The 25,365-nt window shown below is 44.5% G+C and overlaps 1 protein-coding gene across 1 annotated transcript in view; it reads left to right on the top strand.

The window, feature by feature from the left end:
* The window catches only part of LOC149462401 (uncharacterized), a 60,831-nt gene extending 58,820 nt beyond the window's left edge, over window positions 1-2,011 (top strand). Inside the window, exon 8 of the mRNA XM_089676998.1 lies at window positions 1,892-2,011. Coding sequence (XP_089533124.1) covers window position 1,892 — 1 coding nt within the window. The 3' untranslated portion in view covers window positions 1,893-2,011. The remainder of the gene's footprint in view (window positions 1-1,891) is intronic.
* The last annotated feature ends 23,354 nt before the right edge of the window (window positions 2,012-25,365 follow it).

The following is a 25,365-nucleotide window of genomic DNA, read 5'->3' as shown; positions in this document are numbered from 1 at the left end:
CAGATGTGTGCAGGTGCCATTGTCCCCATGCAACTAGCAAATGCACATGCATTTGCACCCACTAAAACACATGGTATCACAGTACCATGATTTCGTGTGGCATATTTTTAAAAATTATGCTCTATGCTTGTAGGTGTGGCGTAATTTAAAAAATTATGCCAGTACCTATTTCACGCATATGGAGCAGTCCATTAAAAGACAACAAGCAAAAAAGCACGTGCAGATGCACCTCCTGGTGTGAACAAGCCCTCAGACTGGTGTGCCCCAAGATTTTGCACAATTCCAAAAGGGTGCCTTGACTGAAAAAAGATTGAAATACACTGCTCTAGTCAGAGTAGAGATCACATATATGGATTATAAGTTGTAATATTACATTTGAAGGTTTCTCTACTAAATTAAATAAAAGACCTTAATATTATGCACTATGGAATACTGAACAATACCCATTATTATTATTATACAGGATTTATATAGCACCAACAGTTTGCATAGCGCTTTACTACGTGAGGGCAGACAGTACAGTTACAATACAATTTAATACAGTAGGAAACAGTAGGCTCTGCTTATTAGACTTTACAATCTAAAAGAGAGGGGCAATTGATACAAAAGGTAACTGTGGGTTGAGCTGATGGAGAAAATAAAGTACAGATATTAGGTGAGGGCAGGAAAGGCTTGTCTGAAGAGAAGGGTTTTCAGGGATCATCTAAATGTAGACAGAGTAGAAGACAGTCATACAGATTGGGGTTGGCAATTCCATAGGAGGGGAGAGACTTGGGAAAAGTCCTGGAGGTGATCATCGAGGAAGTGACAAAAGAGCTAGAGAGCAGGAGGTCTTGGAAGGAATGAAGAGAATGATTTGGTTGGTCTTTTGAGACTAGAATAATGAGTAGCTTGGGCCGAGTTGTGGATGGCTTTGTAAACTGTTGGTATTTTTAAAAGAATTAATTGGGAGAGTGGAACCCAGTGGAAGGATTGGGAGACAGGAGTAGCAAACACTGAACAGTTGGTAAGGCAGCAGCATTCATGATGGACTGGAGGGGGGATAGCCTATGTAAAGGTAATCCAGTGAAGAGGGAGTTAAAGCAGTCAAAGCGAGAGATGACCAGGGAGTGTATTAGAAGCTGTGCAGTGCCATTGGTTAGGAAGAGACATATTATGGAGATGCTGTGTAAGTTGAGGTGGCAAGCTTTGGACAGTGATTAGATGTGGGGCTGAAATGATAGTTCAGAATCCATTCACTTTAAATGCACATCATGGAATTTTAAAGCTGCACTCTGACCAAAAGCTGTTTTTGTACATTTGCACAATAAATATAATAATAATGAAGTGTTCCCCATCTATGGCTGCTGCAGCATTCATAAAATCACTTATTTTCATTCAGCCCGCTCTCTGCTGCTGTAGTTTATTGATCACAGTGAGTTGCTCGCTGTATCAGATCCTCAATTCAGAAAAGGCCTTGAATTCTTCTAACATAATGCAAGACATTCTCTGATTGGAGAAGGGTTTAATGTGTCATTCATTAGCATCTCCTCCAATCACAGTTTGTAAGGCTTTTCCTTAAGGGAGGATTTGGGACAGCAGGGGGTTTATTTACTAAAGCTTCCAGGTTTCATTGCCAAAGCTTCATTGAACAAGCTGAGGTTAGAAGCTGATTGGTTTCTATGCAGAAGGGAGTCTGATTTTGGACTCTCCAGCTTTAGTAAATAAACCCCCATGTGACAAGTCTTGTGATCAGTGTACCAGGAACTGGAAATCTCAGTGCCAGACTTTCAATCCCAGCAGGAGACAGCATGCTGAATAAAAGTAAGCAATTTAATGAACGCTGTGGCAGCCAGAGATGGGGCACATCACAGGAGTTCAGCTTTAATAATTTCTACTGTTTCTTTTTCAGAAAAGAGAAGTCTGCCAGGGAAAGTAGGACTCTAACAAAAAGCACTAAATCTGGAAGTGAAGAAGCAAATGAAGCAACTGTAATTCCTCTCAATGAAAATAAATAAAAATAATAATTTTATGATATATTGTATAAAAAAATATGAATTGAAACTTTTATTCTAATGTTTCATTTTTAGATGTTGTCATCGCTATATATCTGTATACCTATTCTGGGCCAATACTAAATCCTAATACTGAGAAAATTATCATTTTCAGAAGGATAGGCCAAAAAGGGTTTGTGATTGGTTTGAGATTGTGCAGATGGCTATAAAATACAGAAACAAAGGTCATTCCTAGTTACATGCAGCCATGAAGCACTCCTCCACTTTATTGCATATTGGGAGATTATTACTTTCAGGTTTCTCACAGTAATCTGTCCAGCCATCATCCTTAGCTTCCAAGAAAATTGATCTTTCTTAAAACTCAGCACCCTAATTCCCTCCCATCCAGTTTTATATTCCTGCAGTTCACATTACTGAAATACATACATTGTCAACCTGGTTGAACAGAATGTTGTCAGTGATTATAATTAGAGCTGACCTCCAGGTATGGTTTTTATTGCATATTTAAATTGGTCCAGCTTGAACCAATGTAAGCATACATATTCCATAACTGTGGGACCTAGGGTTGCCACCCCATCCCTTTAAAACCAAACACACATTAATCACATAGGTTCTGAGGCTAATTTATTGCAGATGAGGCACCAAGTGAGTTTAATTACCACCTTAATCAGCCACAGAACCTGTGTAATTAATATGTGTTCGGTTTTAAAGGGATGAGGTGGCAACCCTAGTGGGACCACTGTGGAAGCAGAAAATCCCTGTAAGAAATGGCACTACTACAGTGATCGCCAAGGTACTCACCTTGTTTAATCAGAGAATGCCTTGCATGCACTGAAATAAATATGAATAGTGGCTGTGTAAAGCGGGCGACTTCCTGTATTTACTATGTAGAAGGGCAGCTGCTCAGCACAAGACCTGGCAAGCTCTGTAGTAGTGTTGACTACTACAATGATTCTCCACATAGTGGTCACAAATATGTATGAATGTGTACGAATATGTATACCCACATTGGTCCAAGCTGAACCAATGTAACTATGTAATAAAATCATACCTGGAATTCAGCTTCAAGATAGCAGAAAGTTATTTTTTCAGGCACATGACTATTATAATGGTGCATATCTGTTCAGTTCTGGTGTTTACACAATACTCATATAATGCTATTAGCCTGCAATATCTTATTTAATTTCATGTTTAAATGCTAAGTTCATGTGCATTTATTTTTTTTCTAAGGAGCCTGCAGAGCATTGCACTCGCAATCAGCAGATCTCAGGCTCCTGCTGGCTCTCTGGAAAGCTGTCTACCTGTACCCCATACGGGCAGGCAGTTACCCAAGAGCAGGAAGATCATTGGATCAGGAGAGCACTCACCAGCACCCTCGCAGTTCATTGAGAACTACAAGCTCTCAGCCGCAATGGCTGATGGTTCTTGTAAGCATTTATTCACAGGTAACTGTGAATGAATGATGCGGCCATGTGGGCAGAGCCTCGCATGGCCACGTTATTTTAAAATTGTGACAGTGTGTGCAGGGAGGAAATCCCCACCTGCTGTCACAGGGAGGGGGGATCATGATGGAGAGACTGCAGGTGATAGAACATGTTATATGTTTCACCCTAAAACAGATGGAACTTGTAACATGTTCTGAAGGTAAACTTATCCTTTAATTTTCAATATTGACTGGAGTGTATCTTTTATTGTGATGCAAGTGCTTTTTATCTACCTACTGTATACACTTGTAAACTGTAACATGGATATTAATTGTTAAAATAACTTTAGTCATTGCATTTAGTCATTTAGTCATTTGAGTTAGGGCAACTTATCTCATGTGAAATAATAGGGTTGCAAGGGAATGTTCCCCAGAGCTTAGTGAACGTGCTGAAATTTCTCTTTGCAAATAATACCCAATCATGTGCAAGGAAAAAAAAAACAGCATGCATATTTGCACACGTTTAGATTATGGAAGTCAGCAGAGCTTTATCTCATTCACTAAGCTCTGGAGAAAATTCCTTTGCACAGTGTATTTGCCTTTGGTAAATCAGCCTCAATGCCTCAATTCAATTGTCTCAATTATTATGAAAAACATTTACTGAAGAGAGAAATGATTGATGTATTCTGATTAACAAGGGACAGGTCAACAATAAAACCTATCTATAAAGTCATCAAATTAGAACCACCACCATATTTTTCAAATTGTCACATTCTGGGCATGTGCTATTTGGTCACCTAAGGGGGTTTCCTATCCTGCAACCAGGGACCCATTTTTAATCAGGGAAAATCAGTAGTTCTCCACAGTCCACCAGTTCAGGGGACCATTGGAGGTCCTACCTAAGAGCGGACTCTGCATATTGCCTCCTATTACCCTTATTAGCCAAGAAGCATCCTCAGTACCCTAAGTTATAATTTTCCCTGACTTTATGACTAAGATCCACTAATTGCCATCCCCGTGTCCATTGAGCGTGTCCTCACTTTCCACTGAGGCAGCCTAATGGGCAGTGAAATGGCATTTTTGTCTGGGTTTAGCCATGAACTCTGGGATAGATTGGTTCTAGCAACAAAGTGAAATTAGATCGAAAAGTAATGTTTTTATGTTGTTTGAGCAAGCATTCAGCAGTTGGGTACAAACAAATAACAACAGACATGTGATCTAGCAAGCATCACTAGACACATTACATCTTCTTTATGGCTCACTGGCCATATTTACTGGTGACTGGGATGGACACGGGACAAGGCACACTGATGGAGTTGGTAGCACTGTTCAGAGCACTGGACCTTGGTGCTGTTGAGAATGCGGTCAACTATACACATTCCTCTTCAATGGCCTCATATGGCAAATCCTCAGAACCACCAGCCTCCCCCACCCCTCCAAGCACCCAATAGCTTGTGCAAGAGCCAAGAGAGCGCCAAATGAAAAATCCTTAGGAGTCCAAAGTCTTTATTGTTCAATTGGTCATAACGAGTAGGGCTAAGGACAGCTAATACATTTTTGGGGGCCACACAATCTCCCTTGATCAGAGCTGAGGGAAATGGAAGGCTGTTAAATGGATTCAACAATGTGTCCAAGTAAACTAAACTGCAGACAGAGAATTTTATAGATAACAGTCAGTGCTGGTGTTCACAGTAAAAGTAGCAAGACAGAGAAGTGGCTGGGCAAGAATTTTTTCCCCAGGTGTCTGGTCCTCCACAATTTTTATTAGTGTTCCAGAAGCCAACATGGGGCACAATAGCAGTTTCTTAAGAATACCCAGTTCCTGCAGAGAGCACTGTGCCTACTCTTTTGGAGTGCTGAGCCTCCAATGGGGTGGTCTTGCGGTGGTCAGGTGTCACCAGGTGTCTGGTCCTTTGCAATTTCTGCCGACATGCAAGCAGCCAGTTTGAAACACATTAGCGTTCAGCTTCCTGAAAATACCTAGTGCCTACAGAGAGTGCTAAGCCAGTGGAGTGGCCATGTGCCTACAGCATCTGCTTGTTTATCCAGACTCTTCCTGCCACTTCCCTGTGGAGCAGATCTGGGATTCCCTTTAGCCACCCACCTGGACTATCAGACACAGCCAACCTTCATGTGAGAGAGGGCTTGTCCCAAGGGAAATGCTGTTTAGTTTAAAGACTGACCCTACGTTCACACCTAAGTGTTTTCGTCAGTATTTTGCAGAAACGTAGTATTTATTTATTACAGGTACTTATATAGCGCCGTCAATTTATGCAGCACTTTACATATATATTGTACATTCGCATCAGTCCCTAACCCTCAAGGGGTGTACAATGTAAGGTCCCTAACTCACATTCATACATACACATACTAGGGACAATTTAGACAGGATACAGTTATCCTATCAGCTTGTCTTTGGAGTGTGGGAGGAAACCAGAGTACCCAGAGGAAATCCACGCAGGCACAGGGAGAACATGCAAACTACAGGCAGGTGGTGCCGTGGTTGGGAGACGAACCAACAACAATAGTATTGCCAGGCAGAAGTGGTAACCATTTAACCAGTACAGTCCATTTAACATGATTTCCTATGGGACACGTTCACATCTCCGTGTTTTCACCTGGTGCGTTTTTTGGAAAGGGTCAGGGACTTTTTTGAATGCAAAAAGTTGCATTTTTGGTTCTATAGACTTCAATAGAAACGCTGCAGAAGAGCATGTAGTGTGTTTTTGCCGCATTTTTGATGTGTTTTGCATTTTAAATCTGCCTAGCAACAAGAAAAACAAAACGCATTAAAAACGCAAGTGCAAAAACGCAATGCAAAATGCAGTGCAGAAATGGCTCAAACGCAACCTGCATAGGTGTGCACCTAGCCTTAATGATTCTTCTATATAGGTGTCCTTTTATGAAACAGAGATCAGCGGAGATCCTGAGGATCGTTGCTGATCTCTGATCATTAGTGGTTTAGGAGACAGAGATGATCACCAGAGAATATATTCTCCACTGATCATCTCAGTACACAGATGCCCAGTATATGAAGGAGCGATGTCAGCCCTTCACTGGTGATCTGTGTTCTCCCTCCAGATTCTCCAGCCCAGAGCTGGAGAATCAGAGGAACCGCAAATGAAGCAGCGATAATTTACCGCTGCTTAGTAAAACAGTGTTTGACTGATCTCTTACTGTAATCGCGTGAGATTATAGTAAAAGCAGCCGTTTTCCAGCATTGAAAGCGTTTGTAGATCGCTTCTCCCTTCATTGGGAGAACTGATCTACACCACTTCAATAACAAGGCATTCAGAGGAGAACTGTCTTCTCCAAGAATGCTGGAGAACTGAGCAGACGTCATTTACTACTGCATGATAAAGGCTGCCCATACACTATACAATTTTCTGTCCAATTTCTGCCCAATTTCCTTTAGATTTACCTTCAACTATGTAGTGCAAGAGCCTGCCTAATTGGATACAATTGAAAGTGTTGTTAGTTTTGACCTCCTATTATATGGTTTTTGGTAAATCTGAACCAAAAATCTCAAGAAAATTGTGTAATGTATGGCCAGCCAAAAGGACACCATAATCTCTTCCTACTGAGTTTCAGAGACCATATTGTATTATGCTGCCACCTAGCTTCCTATTTTAACATTGCTCCTAGTGGCTCCTGTTTTCTAACAACTTCAGTATTTATTGTTCTTTCTAACTCCCTGTATGCACAACTTTTTGTTCTTTTTCTGCACTTATTGAGTAAACGTCAAGTTACTGCTCACTCCTTGCCTTATTATTTGGCCAGATTCTCACCATTACAGGGTTATCTCTTTAAGATTTCAATGTTTGTGCCCCCACTAAGGACTGTGTGTCTGTGTGCTTGTTAAAGAGATTTCACCTCTCCTTGTCTGACACCTGTCACCTGGACAGGTAAGCTCCAAATGGGGGCAAACACAGAAATAAAATTCTGACAAAGGTTCTGTCACTCGACTAGAAATGTGGTAATTGCTGTCATAGGGATTTCCCTTCTACTTCTTTCACATAGACAGAAAGAGGGGAAACTATTCCTTACTTTCAGTTTACTCTGACATCTGTCAAAAAGACAGGAAGTAGGGAGAAATCTTCATCCTTAACAACTTTGTCCAAAAAAAGGTATGTGTCATTAATTTGCAGTATCAAATGAATGTTCACACCACATGCAGTGCAATGCGTTTTTTTTCTGCATAAAAAACGCATTGATTGAGGGTTTCCAATGGTACAGTTTACACCAGTGCGTCCAGTTCCAGAAAAAAAAAAAGTAGAACATGCTGCATTTTTTTCTGCACTGAACTGTACTGGAACACTGTAACATTTATAAAAAAACGCACTAGAACAGATCTAAATGCACAAAAAATGCACTGGAACACACATGGTCTTATTTAACCCCTTCACACTGGTGCCTCCTGACCCTTTAAGGGGTTTCTGACACAGGGAGGCATGGCAGGGTTTAGGGTCATGTGACCGCTGTGATTGGCTGTCACGGCAGTCACATGATCGGAAAGGTCCTGATCACAAGGAGAGATTGGGACCTTTTCGTGAGACACCGACACATATGCTGGGAGCGCGCAGGGCGTGCTCTCAGTACATGTTTGTTTACAAATAATACACAAATATGCAGCTGCTCGGCATCAAGGCCCAGCTGCCAAAAGGCTGCATATTTTTGTACCATTGGAATGAAGAGGTTAATTTGAAGAAAGAGAGGGGAAAAAATGAACTGAAATGCATCAGAACGCATCAAAAAAGTGCATGCAGAAACGCATCCGGAACATGTTTCTATGGTGTGAACCGGCCCCAACACCCCAGTCACATCGGGTGCGACTTGGCATGCGATTTGCATGTCATGCGACTTGCAAATTGTATGCCAAGTCGCACCCTAGTGTCCACAATTACAGGGGTGAAATTGGTGCGGTTACGACTTGGTTGGAGCCGCACCAATTTCTAAAGTAGTACATGTAATACTTTTTGTGCAATTTGCATAGAGATCTGTGTCAGATGTCTTCTAAAGTGCACCTGAAATCGGCATCTCACCCGACTGTGAAATCGTGCGACTTACAGTGAAGTCGCATGATTGCAAAGTCGGGCTTGATGTGACTGGGGGGTTAAAGTCTATCTAAGCCCAACAACTAAACGTTTATATGTTGCAGCTTAGTGGTACTTAGATATAGTGGCTATATTAGGGGTTTTTCTTTAGGCTACGTTCACACTAACTTTGTCAGCAGGCGTCAAACAGGCCTTTGGGAAGCGATTTTAACGCTTTTCAAACGCCTATGAAAATTCTGCACATGGCAGCACACAGTGCTGTTCACACTGAAGCGTTAGTGTCACGTCGCGGCAAAACTGATGCCTCATGTCGAGTCAGGAGGAGTTGAAGCCTCCCATTCAAGTCTATGGTGCCGCTCCTCAAACGCCTGGAAGGCGTTTGCGAGGCGTCTGCGGAGTGTTAATACCATTTAACTTCATTATAGGCGTTTGTGGTGCAGTTTTATTACTTGGTAAACGCCTATCAACCGCCTCAAAACCGCACAAAAATGCTTCCCAAACACTTGTCTAATGCCTGTCAAATGCTTTAGGGGCGTTCGGCAAGAGTTAGAAATTATTATTATTATATTTATACAGGATTTATATAGCACCAACAGTTTGCTCAGCGCTTTACAATATAACGGGAGACAATACAGCAACAATACAGTTCAATACAAGAGGGATAGGAGGGCCCTACTCCTTGGAGCTTACAATCTAAAAGGGAGGGGCTAGTGGTACAAATGGTAGTAACTGTGGGGGAAGGACTGGTTGGAAGAGTAGAATATTCTATTATTAGCTGAAGGCAGGATAGGTTTTCAGAGTGAGCACAGTAGGCGATAGTCTGATAAATTGGGGTAGAGAGTTTCAGAGGATGGGGGAGGTTCTGGAGAAGTCCTGGAGATGAGCATGGGAGGAGGAGACAAGGGTGCTAGAGAGCAGGAGGTCGTGCGAGGAGCGGAGTACAGTTTAGGTGATATTTGGAGACAAGGTCGGTGATGTAATTTGGGGCAGAGTTATAAATGGCTTTATATGTTATTGTTTATGTTTTCAATTTTATTAGTTGGCCAATGGGAAGCCAGCGGAGGGATTGGCAGAGAGGGGTGGCTGATACAGAACGGCTAGTAAGGTGGATGAATCTGGCAGCAGCATTCATGATAGACTGAATAGGGGATAGCCTGCGATGAGGTCAAAGTGTATAAAGTCAAGTGTAAATGAGCCCTTATAATTTTAACCTCCTGATCCTCTATCACAGTGGTGGCGAACCCGTGGCACGCGTGCCACAGCCGGCACGCCGAGCCTTATCTGTGGGCACGCCAGGAGAATCCAGCGGCGCGCTGTCTTCCCGGCTGTAGTGTGCGTGACAGCCGGGTCCCAAGTGCGCATGCACAAGAAGCAGTGCTCCTTGTGAATGGTAAGGCGGTACCTGGGACACATGACAGATCCCAGAAGCCGCCGGACCAATCACAAAGCGCAGCGCTTCTCGCGCATGCGCACTGGGCATCCGGCTGTCCGACGAGCGCCCACACTACAGAAGCCGGGAAGACAGCGTGCGGCTGGATCGAGGAACAGGTAAGATAAAAAAAAAAAACTCTGCGGAAGTAAGAGCGGGTACCTGTCAAATTCAGGTACCCGCTCCCCCTCCCTCCCCAAAGGTCAGCAGTCATCCCTGTGCTGTCCGCAGTCTCTGGTCATCCCTGTGCTGTGTCCCCAGTCTCTGGTCATCCCTGTGCTGTGTCCCCAGTCTCTGGTCATCCCTGTGCTGTGTCCCCAGTCTCTGGTCATCCCTGTGCTGTGTCCCCAGTCTCTGGTCATCCCTGTGCTGTGTCCCCAGTCTCTGGTCATCCCTGTGCTGTGTCCCCAGTCTCTGGTCATCCCTGTGCTGTGTCCCCAGTCTCTGGTCATCCCTGTGCTGTGTCCCCAGTCTCTGGTCATCCCTGTGCTGTGTCCCCAGTCTCTGGTCATCCCTGTGCTGTGTCCGCAGTCTCTGGTCATCCCTGTACTGTGTCCGCAGTCTCTGGTCATCCCTGTACTGTGTCCGCAGTCTCTGGTCATCCCTGTACTGTGTCCGCAGTCTCTGGTCATCTCCTGTACTGTGTCCGCAGTCTCTGGTCATCTCCTGTACTGTGTCCGCAGTCTCTGGTCATCCCTGTACTGTGTCCGCAGTCTCTGGTCATCCCTGTACTGTGTCCGCAGTCTCTGGTCATCCCTGTACTGTGTCCGCAGTCTCTGGTCATCCCTGTACTGTCCGCAGTCTCTGGTCATCCCTGTACTGTGTCCGCAGTCTCTGGTCATCCCTGTACTGTGTCCGCAGTCTCTGGTCATCCCTGTACTGTCCGCAGTTCTGGTCATCCCTGTACTGTGTCCGCAGTCTCTGGTCATCCCTGTACTGTGTCCGCAGTCTCTGGTCATCCCTGTACTGTGTCCGCAGTCTCTGGTCATCCCTGTACTGTGTCCGCAGTCTCTGGTCATCCCTGTACTGTGTCCGCAGTCTCTGGTCATCCCTGTACTGTCCGCAGTTCTGGTCATCCCTGTACTGTGTCCGCAGTCTCTGGTCATCCCTGTACTGTGTCCGCAGTCTCTGGTCATCCCTGTACTGTGTCCGCAGTCTCTGGTCATCCCTGTACTGTCCGCAGTTCTGGTCATCCCTGTACTGTGTCCGCAGTCTCTGGTCATCCCTGTACTGTGTCCGCAGTCTCTGGTCATCCCTGTACTGTGTCCGCAGTCTCTGGTCATCCCTGTACTGTGTCCGCAGTCTCTGGTCATCCCTGTACTGTGTCCGCAGTCTCTGGTCATCCCTGTACTGTGTCCGCAGTCTCTGGTCATCCCTGTACTGTGTCCGCAGTCTCTGGTCATCCCTGTACTGTGTCCGCAGTCTCTGGTCATCCCTGTACTGTGTCCGCAGTCTCTGGTCATCCCTGTACTGTGTCCGCAGTCTCTGGTCATCCCTGTACTGTGTCCGCAGTCTCTGGTCATCCCTGTACTGTGTCCGCAGTCTCTGGTCATCCCTGTACTGTCCGCAGTTCTGGTCATCCCTGTACTGTGTCCGCAGTCTCTGGTCATCCCTGTACTGTGTCCGCAGTCTCTGGTCATCCCTGTACTGTGTCCGCAGTCTCTGGTCATCCCTGTACTGTGTCCGCAGTCTCTGGTCATCCCTGTACTGTTAATTAGTTTGCACTACTGTACGAGTTGTTTTTTCTAAACCAAAAGCTCGATATTCAGGTTTCATTGCAGTGTTGGCACTTTGAAAGAAATAAGTTGGTTTTGGGTTGCAGTTTGGGCACTCGGGCTCAAAAAGGTTCGCCATCACTGCTCTATCATGTTCTAGGGTCACAACACTCACTAAACGTTCACACTAGCTTTGTTAGCAGGCGTTAGGCATTTTAGAAGTGTTAAAAACACTTCCCAAACGCCTATGAAAATTCTACACATGGCAGCACGCAGTGCTGTTCACACTGAAGCATTAGCGTCGCGGCAAAATTGACGCCTCATGTTGAGTCAGGAGGAGTTGAAGCCTCCCATTCAAGTCTATGGTGATGCTCCTCAAATGCCTGGCAGGCATTTGCGAGGTGGTTGCGAGGCATTTGCAGAGTGCTAATACCATTAAATGTCATTATAGGCGTTTGTGGTATGGTTTGAATGTCTGTCAAATGCCTAAAAAACACACATAGGGCATTTGGGGAGCATTAAAAACAGTTCCCAAACGCCTGTCTAACCCTATAGGGGCGTTTGGCAAGCGTGGCTATGTACTTGACTTTATTTCTAACTCCTGCCAAACGTATAGCGTTTGAAAGGCGTTAGGTGTTTGGGAAACGCTCCCCAAATGCCCTATGTGCGTTTTTGAAGCATTTAATAGGCGTTTGCAAAGTGTTAAAACCGCACCACAAGTGCCTATAATGAAGTTTAATGGTATTAACGCCCCGCAAACGCCTGCCAGGCATTTGAGAAGCTTAATCACAGACTTTAACAGGAGGTTTCAACTCCTCCTGACTCCACATGAGGCGTCAGTTTTGCCGAGATACTTCAGTGTGAACAGCACTGTGTGCTCCCACCTGCAGAATTTTCATAGGCGTTTGAGAAGCGTTCCCAAAGGCATGTCTGACGCCTGCTGACAAAGCTAGTGTGAACGTAGCCTAAGAAATTAGTTAAGTGTGAACGAACCCTAAGCTGGGGCGGACTGACCATTTGGAAACTCTGCCACTGTCCGAGGGCCAGGGGTCAGTAGGGGGCCCCATGAGATGCCCCTGGTACCTTTTTCATAGGCTTTTTTTTATTATGGGCAAGGACACAGGGGCCCCATGATCCCCTATTGCCCGGGGGCCCCATGAGTTGTCAGTCCGCCCCTGGCCTTAAGGCTTTGTTCACAGCAGTGTGTTGTAGGAACACATGCAAAATCACATGCTTTCCCGCAGCACTCAATAAAGCGCTGTCCTTTGCAGATGCGCTGTGGTGCTATTAATTCTTAATTGGACCACTATGCATCTTGCTAACGTGCGCTTGCTAAAACATGTGGCATTGCAGTATCCTGTGTTCGGTGCAGCACAATCACAATTTTTAAAATGACACAGGTACCTTTTTTTTTTTTTTTTGTTTCACATAGGGCATCCTATTGAAATTAATGGTCAATCTAAATAGGAAGAAGTGTGTTTATTTAGGCAGGGAGCGCTTACAGTATGATGTACATACAGGATACAGCAAGTCCTACAAAGGGCAGGTTCTTGTCTGGAATTGACTTCTATGTATGGGGAGACATCTCACAATTTATGTAGAACATAAATGTGTTTCAGCACTCTTGTTCTCACTATATAAAGAGAACCTGTATTGCTACAGAGAGAATAAGCAGTACAATAACTAATTATACAGATGGCTATTAGCCATGATTTTCCTACAGTTCACCCTTGTTTTTGTCCATCCCAATATTCAAAACATACAAAGAATGTGAAACAAGGGGTTAGAAACAAGGCACACCCAAACATTGTTAGTGTAGTTCTGTTTTTAAAGAACGCCTCATCATTGGACAGCTGTAGAACTTTGATCAATTCCATGCTCTCAGACATGGGTATATATTTATGTACGGTCATTATATATATATGTTTGTGTGACTTGCGAGCTAAACTAAATTATTTCAGATGGATCGCCAACATTAAGCACATAACTTCAACTGTGCACATAAAATAATATACCTTTAAATGTTGCGCTCCTTAATACTACAATATCAAAATATTATATCCTTCCTATAATGTGAGAATAATTATAAGTGGGAATAAATCATTTTAAGGATAAAGCACTATGTCTCCACTCTCTTTTTACATGCGGAGGAACGTATAAAGAGGATCAATAGGTGGTATATCACAGCTGAAGGAGGGATCAATCCCTGCAGGGATAAGCAGCCCACACAGGATATCTGTATTAATCCAAAAGGAAGGATCTTACAACTTATCCATATAGAGTTAATTCTGGCAGGTTCCAAGGGGGGTGAACCACAAGTGTGTATAGCCTAATTACAGGCACTAAAGGAGGTGAGCATACATCTTTACAAATTGGAGGATTCACTGAAAGTCACAAATTGAAGATTGATAATCACTCTGTCACAAATATTGGACTATATTTGATTGATGGGACTATTATTATATATATTAAATTGGTTTGATGGTATAATATATTTTTTATATAACTTGGTCACTTATGAATATTGATCCCTTTAAAATTTAAGGGGTGTCACATTATAGGAAGGATATAATATTTTGATATTGTGGTATTAAGGAGCGCAACATTGAAAGGTATGTACGGTCATTATAGTTGCAGCAGCCTTTATTGCAGGTCTCTTATCCAAAGGAGAATTCCGAAACAGCATACAGTGATGAGGGACTAACATGTTATGATTACTGTCTTTTTTTAAAGAAATATTAAACCCAAAAGCAAACATTTATTATATTGCAGCTTGCCAATTCCTTTTGTGGTGGCTACATTTGTTTTTGTTTTTCCTTTATATTCACCTGGTGATCCTGCCAGCACAGTGGGTATAGAAAAGAACCACCCCCTTTAAAATAATCACATTTTGTTGCTTTGTAGCCTGAAATAAAGACAGACACAGTTTTTGTTTTATCCAGCTGTGTTTCATCAGTGCAACTTATCATCCAAGTGAAAGATACAACACCAACATGTCAGAAACCCACACACAGGCAGAACATGCAAACTCCTTGCCTTTAGTGCCATGGTTTAGATTTTAATTGGCAACCCTAGTGCTCCTAGGCAGAAATGCTAACCACTAAGCCACAATGCTGACCGCAATACTATCTAACATAGTACCAAGAGTCAAGAATTAAGATATGGTATATACTTTTAAGTTGCTATTAAAAGAAAATTATAATTTGTCATTAAAAATTATTTGTCATATAACAGAGATATAACTGTAATGATTATATATATATTTAGCATTAGAAAATAGTATGCATTACTCTGTAACATTCATTAAAAAAAGTCATTTATTTGCGAAACATGTAAAAATCCCTACTACAAAGCAAGTAAGAGAATTAATAATAGAATTGGTATTAAAAGAAAGCAAACAGCAAATCACGACTGCCAAATGTTTCTAGCAAGAATTGGGAAATGGAATCCTGGCTCCTACGCCCTCTAGGGACCAAGCTTAGAATTGCCTATTTTGTAAACACGACTATTCCAATTCGACATTTACTAATAGACATTTTCCTTTGTGAAGACGTTTTTCTGTTCACCACATCAAGGTCTTAATGGTTTTAGTTAGGTGAAGTTTGGTGTCTAGCTTCTATTGCTTCACCTTATTCTTAGTAAATCAGCCCCAATGGATCATTTCTTTGTTTACACTAGGGGTCCTCAAACTTTTTAAAACAGGGGGCCAGTTCATGGACCTTCACACTGTTGGGGGGCCGGACTATAGTTTAAAAAAAATATGAACAAATTCCTGTGCACACCGCACAGATCTTATTTATAGTGCAAAAAAATCAGGAAAAAACAATATATAAAATGCATTTTATAATGTAACGCACTGAACACCGCAATGCACTGTACTCTGTAACGCACTGGACTCCGCAATGCACTGTACACTGTAAGGTACTGGACGCCGCAATGCACTGTACTCTGTAATGCACTGGACACCGCAATGCACTGTACACTGTAACGTACTGGACGCCGCAATGCACTGTACACTGTAACGCACTGGACGCCACAATGCACTGTACACTGTAATGTACTGGATGCCGCAATGCACTGTACTCTGTAACGCACTGGACGCCACAATGCACTGTGCACTGTAATGTACTGGATGCCGCAATGCATTGTACTCTGTAACGCACTGGACGCCACAATGCACTGTACTCTGTAACACACTGGACACCACAATGCGCTGTACACTAACGCACTGGACACCACAATGCACTGTAACACACTGGACACCGCAATGCGCTGTACACTAACGCACTGGACACCACAATGCACTGTACTCTGTGATGCACTGGACATCGCAATGCACTGTACACACCTGTCTTTACACGCATGTGAACTTTAATGGCATCCCAGTCTTAGTCCGTAGGGTTCAATATTGAGTTGACCCACCCTTTGCAGCTATAACAGCTTCACCTCTTCTGAGAAGGCTGTCTACAAGGTTTAGGAGTGTGTCTATGGGAATGTTTGACCATTCTTCCAGAAGCACATTTGTCAGGCACTGATGTCGGACAAGAAGGCCTGGCTTGCAGTCTCTACGCTAATTCATCCCAAAAGTGTTCTATTGGGTTCAGGTCAGGACTCTGTGCAGGCTAGTCAAGTTCCTCCACCCCAAACTCATCCATGTCTTTATGGACCTTTGTGCACTGGTGTGCAGTCAAGTTGGAACAGGAAGGGGCCATCCCCAAACTGTTCCCACAAAGTTGGGAGCATTAAATTGTCCAAAAAGTCTTGGTATGCTGACTCCTTAAGAGTTCCCTTCACTGGAACTAAGGCGCCAATCCCAACCCCTGAAAAACAACCCCACACCATAATTTCCCTTCCACCAAACTTTACACTTGGCACAATGTAGTCAGGCAAGTATCGTTCTCCTGGCAAACACCAAACACAGACAGAGAAGCGTGATTCATTGCTCCAGAGAACATGTCTACGCTGCTCTAAAGTCCAGTGGCGGTGTGCTTTACACCACTGTATCCGACGCTTTGCATTGCATTAACATGCAAACCCATTCCATGAAGTTCTCTACACACTGTTGTGCTAATCTGAAGGCCACACAAAGTTTGGAGGTCTTTAGCTATTGGCTCTGCAGACAGTTGGCGACTTCTGCACACTGTGTGCTTCAGCATGCGCTGACCCCGCTCTGTCATTTTACGTGGCCTACCACTTCATGGCTGAGTTGCTGTTATTCCCAGTTGCTTCCACTTTGTTATAATACCACTAACATTTGACCGTGGAATATTTAGTAGCAAGGAAATTTCACACAAAGGATGGACTTATTGCACAGGTGGAAACCTATCACATTACCACGACTGAATTCACTGAGCTCCTGAGAGCGACCCATTCTTTCACAAATGTTTGTAGAAGCAGTCTGCATGCCTAGGTGTCTGATGTTTTACACCTGTGGCCATGGAGGCTATTGGAACACCTGAATCCAATGATTTGGAGGGGGTGTCCCAATAATTTTGGCAATATACTGTATGTCAATACCACATATCAGTAAAAGGATGATGTATACTTGTTTCTTGTCAGGTTGTTAGTGAATTATTTAAACTTCTTTTATGTTTTTGGTTAGTACAGTTGTTATTTATTTATTTATTTATTTATTTATTTGTTTAGGTAATGAATTGGTATAGATTGACATTATTCCACAATAATATTCCCATAAAGACCATTATTCCTATTTCTAACATAAAAAGATGTATATTTTGGTATGATCTTCAGGTACATCAGAAAATATATTTTCTGTTCAGTAGGTGAATCTCTAACTCTTTCCACATCTGTAATTGTAACCTGTTAGAAGCAAAACTTCATAACTCTAAAAGAAGAGTTGACAGTATATTTATGTAAACTAATCTATCGTTTCATTCCCATTAACCCTTTTACTGTTGACAGCTGTGTTGGCCTCCCAGCAATTACTTTATAAGGGGATAAACAGTGATCTCTCCCCCTCCAATTTCTTATGGCAGGGGTGTCAAACTCAGTTTCAACACTATAGATGCCCTCAAAGGGCCGATTTTATCTGTATACCTGGGTGCTGCAGCTACAGAAGAGGTGTGAGAGTCACATAAAACATGCGCGTTAGGTACATTAAAACTAGAGGCAGACATTATACCCAATACTTGTTTGCGGTGTGACTTAGAAAATTAGTTAATTTGATAATTTCCCCTTTGTCAACATGTTACATCCATATTTAGTGTGTTGAACATCTGCCTCTTCTTCAGCCACTGCTGATCGAGGGTGCAATGCTTTATGGGCTTACTAAAAAAAAAAAGGTCCAGCCAGGTGCCCACTGCACATGCACTGCACAAGTAGCGTTGTGCTTTGTGAATGGTCCCGTAGTCTTCTGGGACCTGTCACGTGTCCCAGAAGACTATACCGAGGCAGGCAATCGCAGCGGAAGTGGGAGCGGGTACCTACCAGTTCTGGATGTATAGCGTCACTTCCGGGTGTAGCGTATAGGATGGCAACACTTCCTGGCCTGCCCCAACATGACATTTCATCTTATGGACGTATTCCATCAATGCCCCGGAACAAGGCAGGGGGGTTTCGACCTCTGAATTTAGAGATAGCTGTAAAACGTATACCCTTGAACAATGAACTGTACTCCAGTTAACTCTCTTGTCTCTGTGTCAATGTACACCTTCACTGTAACTGTTGCATTTAGGAGGGATAAGCTGAGCCTATGCCTACCTCTTCTGTACATGTGCCATGGGAGAGGGGCCGTCGTGGAGAGTGTGCCAAAATCAACTTCCTCCTGCAAGAGGCTATCCCACCTATCGAAGGCACACACAACAGACTGCAGGTGAAATCTTACTTTACTTCCGCACCACATTACTCCTGCAGTACTTTCTTCATACCCCAATGTGCTTTACTGACCCATGCTGTAGACTACTGTATGTGTGGAATGTGCCGGTTGTAATGTACATGTAAGATTTGAATGGCTGAGAGGTGACATAAATATAAAGATTTGAGTAGCTGAGATGTGATCAGTAGCAATATGTAATTGTAAATTTAGTTTCATCCCTTGTTATTAAAGAAATATTCAGTCATAGGTATTCAGAGACATGTGCCCACCCATTAGCATCTGAAAAGACAGAGAAGCTTCCAGGCTGGAAGTGACAGCTAAGTGCCAATAAGATTTGTGTATATATATATATATATATATATATATATATATATATATATATCAGACTTTGCCACCTTCCTGAAGTTTTAAAGAGGAACGCAGACGTTTCGGCTTCATGACACCAAGGGGGCTCCGATGTGTCTGGGAGCTACAAATTATATCAGCAGATCAAAGGAATAGATTTAATCTCTCATAAAAGCTAAAATATTAGTTGCAGAGAGATGAAAATACTTCCTTCTGATTGGGCACTCTGTGGGCTACATCTGCATGTAAAAGCTATTTGTGGCCTATGTAGAATGCCAGAAAAATGCAGAAAATGGTTATGTGGTGCCGGATTGCGACAGCTGAACAGTGATTGTAACGGTCACGATCGGACTGATGCACTGGTGTCGGAAATTCAATCCCTGACTTGGTGATTCAAAGCGTTCCTGGTCCAATCGACTTTGGGCATTTCAGCACCCAGAACGTTCTGTGGGTGGGTACAGGAACACCACCCAGGGTTAATTGGCCAAGGACTAATGTCCAGCCCACAGCCATATTCCCATAAATTGAGGACTTGAGGTATGGATGTGGTGATTCGTACGGAGCCGGTTCTATTTGACTGACGGATCGTGGACTTTCTCTGACTTGCTCCAGTTACAGGATAAATCTTGGTAAAAGTTTTATTTCTGTTTTTTATTCCCTTTTATTTTATAGCCAATAGCCAATTGTGTGTCTTCTTGTATTTCTTGTATTTTCTGTAACTTTTTATACTTTGTACATATTTTATGCACTGCCCACTTTCGGGACATTAAATCATAAAATGAATACGTGATTTCTGGGGTACTTAAGCTCGGGCTCATATCTCCGGAGAGATTAGATTGTATTGTATTTTAGTGTCTTTATATGCTCGGTCAAGTTCATTGCCAATCTGTATGCAATTGCACTGCGTGTTGGCAGATTGTGTGCAGATTGTAAGGGTGACAGGTCTGCCAGACAGAGATCTGTGTGTGTGTGTGGTGTCCCAGCAGACCGTTCTGCGGATAAACTGTTGGGTGGTGGCAAGCTACCGTTTGTGGTGTGTCTGGTGTGGGGGGGTGTGGACAGTGGAAGAGTGATTAACACCGGGGTTCTAGCTTGTAGGACAGCTGGAGGAATCCTCGAAGGGTGTGTGATTGCTAGGCTGCTCCTCAACCCTAATTAGTGCACCAGATTGAATATAAGATCCTGTCTGCCTGTGTGTGTGGTCAGCCAGCTGGAATGGAGTGGAGTCTCCCTCCGGTGGTGGCCAGAGGTAGTGCGTGCTGTGAAAGTGTATCACGGCCGATCTTATACACTTATATATATTCAGATTAAGTCCCCCTTATTCCCTCTTTACCTCAAGTCACGGTCGCACGTGGGTGTGTGCGTGTGGGTGAACCGTGACACCGGTTACTTGCATTATACCCCTTTAGCAACTTCACCCAGGAACGGACAAAGTTTCAAAAGCTTTACTGAATTAATTTGGCATGACAGTCAAACAAAGGCAACAGTCTTTCCCTAACGTCTCTAATCCCTAACTTAGGCTTCAGGCCAGGGGTAGGCAACCTTAAAGAGGTGGAGATCTACCTGAACAACCTGGAAAAAGTCAAAGATCATTGGGCACAGTGTTGCCCAGTGTCATCACCTCACATCTGATCTAAACCTCTAATTGCCGTACTACTGTATCCAGGGGCGGATTGACAACTCATGGGGCCCCCGGGCAATAGGGGATCATGGGGCCCCTGTGTCCTTGCCCACATTCAAAGCACACCCAAAAAAGCCTATAAAAAGGTACCAGTCGCATTTCATTGGGCCCCCTACTGACCCCGGGCCCTCGGGCAGTGCCCTAGTGCTCAAATGGTCAGTCCTCCCCTGACTGTGTCACAATCGTATGCATTGCATGGCAAAAATGGATTTAAAATAACGTGCTGAGGAGGCAACATATTGCCTCCTCATCACCTGCCAAACACACTCGGATCACTTTGCAGAGGAGCAGCAGTGTCTGCTGCACTTGTACATGAGCCCTTAGTTGCATCCAGCATGTGTTCACAGCCTGAGGAAAGAGTACGCATGATCCGAAATGCGCACCTGCCCACTAGCCCCTTCTGGATTTACAGTTCCGCTGATATCACTGCTGTCAGTGTCGGGATCCCCTAGCCTGCCTGAAACCTTGGTGATGACCAACGTGACTGTCCTAGGTCTGGGGAGACACTACTTTTAGCTGCCTGGATAAGATTCCTCTGGAAAGCTGGCTTTATGTGATATGCTTTTTTTTTTACAGCTTCTATTGTGAGTTGCCTCATTGTTAATAAATTGCCTTTAACCTACATACTACACTCAGAAAACGCTGCTTTCTGAGTGTAGTATGTAACTGCAGCCATGCAAGGATAAAGTTTCAAAAGCTTTACTTAATTCATTTGGCGTGACAGTCAAACAAAGGCAACAGTCTTTCCTGGATAAGTATAAATCAGAACACATATATATATAAAATCCTCAGAAATCCCTTAAAGTCATATCAATATCCTTCCCCTGAAGTACTAATAAAACATATATTCATTGACTTAAACCCAAAAACCCACAATTATAGTGAAAAAATCAAGACCCAAAGAGATTACCCAAAAATAAAAAATATTAAATATATATAAAAGAACAAAAATAAAATAAAGTCCCAATATGCAAAGTGTCCAAATAATGTGTCCAAATAAAGATCAATTTCTTGATAGGAAGACGCTTCCTACTCCATTGAAGAAGATGCAAATCAATCACAGGTGCTCTTCAAATACCTCAAAAAACAAAATCCCAACATAGTATATTACCTTTTAAATCCCAGAACTAAAGTGCCACATGTGTATCATGCAAAAAAAACACACTAGTGTCACAGCTAGAGATGAGCGAATCGAAGTAGCCGAAGTGGAATTCGAGTCGAATATCGGAAAAATTTCGATTCGCGCCGAATCCGAAAAATAGCCTAATTCGGACGCGCGAATCGAAATTTTTCCGAAAATGGCGGCTGACATGTGCGGCGACGGAGCGGGGATGTCTGGGAAGGCGCGCAGACAAGGCGCGCTGACCCATAATGCATTCCTCAACGACATGTGATCGCATCAGCCAATCACCAGCCAGCCAGCTAGCACTGTGTAATGGTCGAGCTATAAATAGCGGCCATTTTGGAATTCTTCATTTGCCTGCAGTCATTGAACAGAGGCAGACCGCTCTGTATTAGGGACAGGGACAGAGTTAGGGCCACAGAAACGATACTTGGGGACAGAGAAACGATACTTAGGGACAGAGAACTATTACTCAGGGACACAGAATTGTTAATTAGGGCCACAGAATCGTTACTTAGGGACAAAGAAACGCTAGTTAGGGCCACAGAATTCATACTCAGGGACAGACAGAATTGTTACTGAGTGCCAGAGAATTGTTACTTAGGGCCACAGAAACGTTATTAGGGCCACAGAATTGTTACTCAGGGACAGACAGAATTGTTACTGAGTGCCAGAGAATTGTTACTTAGGGCCACAGAAACGTTATTAGGGCCACAGAATTGTTACTCAGGGACAGACAGAATTGTTACTGAGTGCCAGATAATTGTTACTTAGGGCCACAGAAACGTTATTAGGGCCACAGAATTGTTACTCAGGGACAGACAGAATTGTTACTGAGTGCCAGAGAATTGTTACTTAGGGCCACAGAAACTTTAGTTAGGGCCACAGAATTGTTACTCAGGGACAGACACAGAATTGTTACTGAGGGCCACAGAACTGTTACTTAGGGCCACAGAATTGTTACTCGCACAGACACAGAATTGTTACTCGCACAGACACAGAATTGTTACTGAGGGCCACAGAACTGTTACTTAGGGCAACAGAATTGTTACTCGCACAGACACAGAATTGTTACACAGGGACACAGAACTGTTACTGAGGGCCACAAAACCGTTACTTAGGGCCACAGAATTGTTACTCGCACAGACACAGAATTGTTACTCGCACAGACACAGAATTGTTACCGAGGGCCACAGAACTGTTACTTGGGGCCACAGAAACGTTAATCAGGGACACAGAATTGTTACTGAGGGCCACAGAACTGTTACTTAGGGCCACAGAATTGTTACTCGCACAGACACAGAATTGTTACACAGGGACACAGAACTGTTACTGAGGGCCACAGAACCGTTACTTAGGGCCACAGAATTGTTACTCGCACAGACACAGAATTGTTACTCGCACAGACACAGAATTGTTACTCAGGGACACAGAACTGTTACTGAGGGCCACAGAACTGTTACTTAGGGCCACAGAATTGTTACTCGCACAGACACAGAATTCTTACTCGCACAGACACAGAATTGTTACTCAGGGACACAGAACTGTTACTGAGGGCCACAGAACTGTTACTTAGGGCCACAGAATTGTTACTCGCACAGACACAGAATTGTTACTCGCACAGACACAGAATTGTTACTGAGGGCCACAGAACTGTTACTTGGGGCCACAGAAACGTTAATCAGGGACACAGAATTGTTACTGAGGGCCACAGAACTGTTACTTAGGGCCACAGAATTGTTACTCGCACAGACACAGAATTGTTACTCGCACAGACACAGAATTGTTACTGAGGGCCACAGAACTGTTACTTGGGGCCACAGAAACGTTAATCAGGGACACAGAATTGTTACTGAGGGCCACAGAACTGTTACTTAGGGCCACAGAATTGTTACTCGCACAGACACAGAATTGTTACTCGCACAGACACAGAATTGTTACTGAGGGCCACAGAACTGTTACTTGGGGCCACAGAAACGTTAATCAGGGACACAGAATTGTTACTGAGGGCCACAGAACTGTTACTTAGGGCCACAGAATTGTTACTCGCACAGACACAGAATTGTTACTCGCACAGACACAGAATTGTTACTGAGGGACACAGAATCGTTTAATTAAAGAGTATGTCAGACAACATGCAGAGGAGTGACAGAGGAGGCAATGTTTTAGGAGCGAGCAGACGTGGCAGCAGAAGAAGGGGTCGAGGCAGCACTATTCGCAGCCAGAGGCCAGTGCTCCCGGTGTCATCCAGCGGTCGTGTCTCCACCGACAACCCTGCCGTCATCGATTGGTTGGCTCGGTCGTCTTCCTCTTCCCAGGTCACCTCTGACACCTACAGCCAACGGTCGGTGGGTACGTCAGACACAACCGTTAGTTGGCATGGCCCGGGACCAAGCCCACTGAAATCACGTGTCCTCTACCTGCCCCTGTCCTTTGGTGTTCCCTCACCAAGCGAAGTATCGCATGCTGTGGGCTCAGCCCCACTGTACAGTGAGGAAGAGCTAACAGAGGGCGGTCAGGAACGGGGGGAGACATCCGCCTTTTCAGCAGCCAGGCGAAGAAGTAGTGGCGAGGAGAGTGGCCCGGTAGCCGGTCTAGAGACAGGTCTGTCTCCTGACCCAGACGCAGCCGAGGGGGCTAGTAGTGAGGCGGAGACCCTACTTGATGATGAGGAGGTTGATCGCACTTGGCAGCCTCGTCGTCATCAGGCAATTTCTTCCGCATCATCAGGAGAAGAGGGTGGCAGCTTGGCAGTGAGCGAAACAGTCGGTGGGTTGCCCAGGAGACAGCAGCAGGGTCGCAGCAGTGTCAGTGGAAGCAGTGTCAGTGGAGCCAAACGGCCACGGAGTAGAGCACCAGCTCCACTGCAGCCTACCACCACGGCCAGTAGTGGTGCCGGTGTGCACGGAGGAAGCAGCAGTCAGCCAGTGAGGAGTATCGGGGGCAAAGTTTCCTACTCGGCGGTGTGGCAATTTTTCGTCAAGCCGCCCGAGGAAGTAAACGTAGCCGTATGTCGACTATGTGGCCAGAAAGTCAAGCGTGGCCAGGGGGCCCATGTTGGGACTACAGCGTTGCGGCAGCATATGCAGCGTCGCCATTTGGTGGCCTGGGAAAACCGTGATAAAGATACGGCGGTTCTGCCCGCCCCAGCCCCCGCTCCATCACCCGCTCCGTTACTTGCTCCGTCACCCGACGTCAATCGCCCTCCATCAGCCAGTCAAGGCTCCAACACCTCTGCTGAGGGGAGTTGTCGCTCGTTGGCATCTTCCGCTCGTTCAGATGCTCCTTCTCCTGCTACTCCTCTTCACGGATTCCGTCAGCAGTCTTTCTTGGAATCCGTTTCCAAGAGACAACAGTTTGCGAGCACGCACCCGACGGTGCAAAAGCTGAACGTCCTCCTGTCCAAGTTGCTGGTGCTGCAGTCCCTCCCTTTCCAAGTGGTGGACTCAGCACCTTTCAGAGAAATGATGGCTTGTGCCGCGCCGCGGTGGAGAGTGCCAAGCCGTCATTTCTTCGCCAAAAAGGCAGTGCCAGCCCTGCATTCACATGTAGAAGACATGGTGGGCCAGTCTTTGAGCATGTCGGTCTCTGCCAAAGTGCACGGCAGCGCCGACGTGTGGAGCTGTAACTACGGTCAGGGACAGTACATGTCATTTACGGCCCACTGGGTGAACGTGGTGCCGTCACAGCCGCACCAGCAACTTGGACAGGTCACGCCGCTTTTGCCTCCACGTTTGCACGTCCTTGGTCCGGCAAAGATGTCCGC

The sequence above is a fragment of the Staurois parvus genome, unplaced genomic scaffold, assembly GCF_062004578.1.
Source record: "Staurois parvus isolate SC_StPar_1 unplaced genomic scaffold, SC_StPar_1.0 ptg000175l, whole genome shotgun sequence".
In the NCBI taxonomy this organism is placed as follows: domain Eukaryota; kingdom Metazoa; phylum Chordata; class Amphibia; order Anura; family Ranidae; genus Staurois; species Staurois parvus.
Note: the sequence above shows the minus strand (reverse complement) of the source record. Positions and strands in the feature narration are given on the sequence as shown.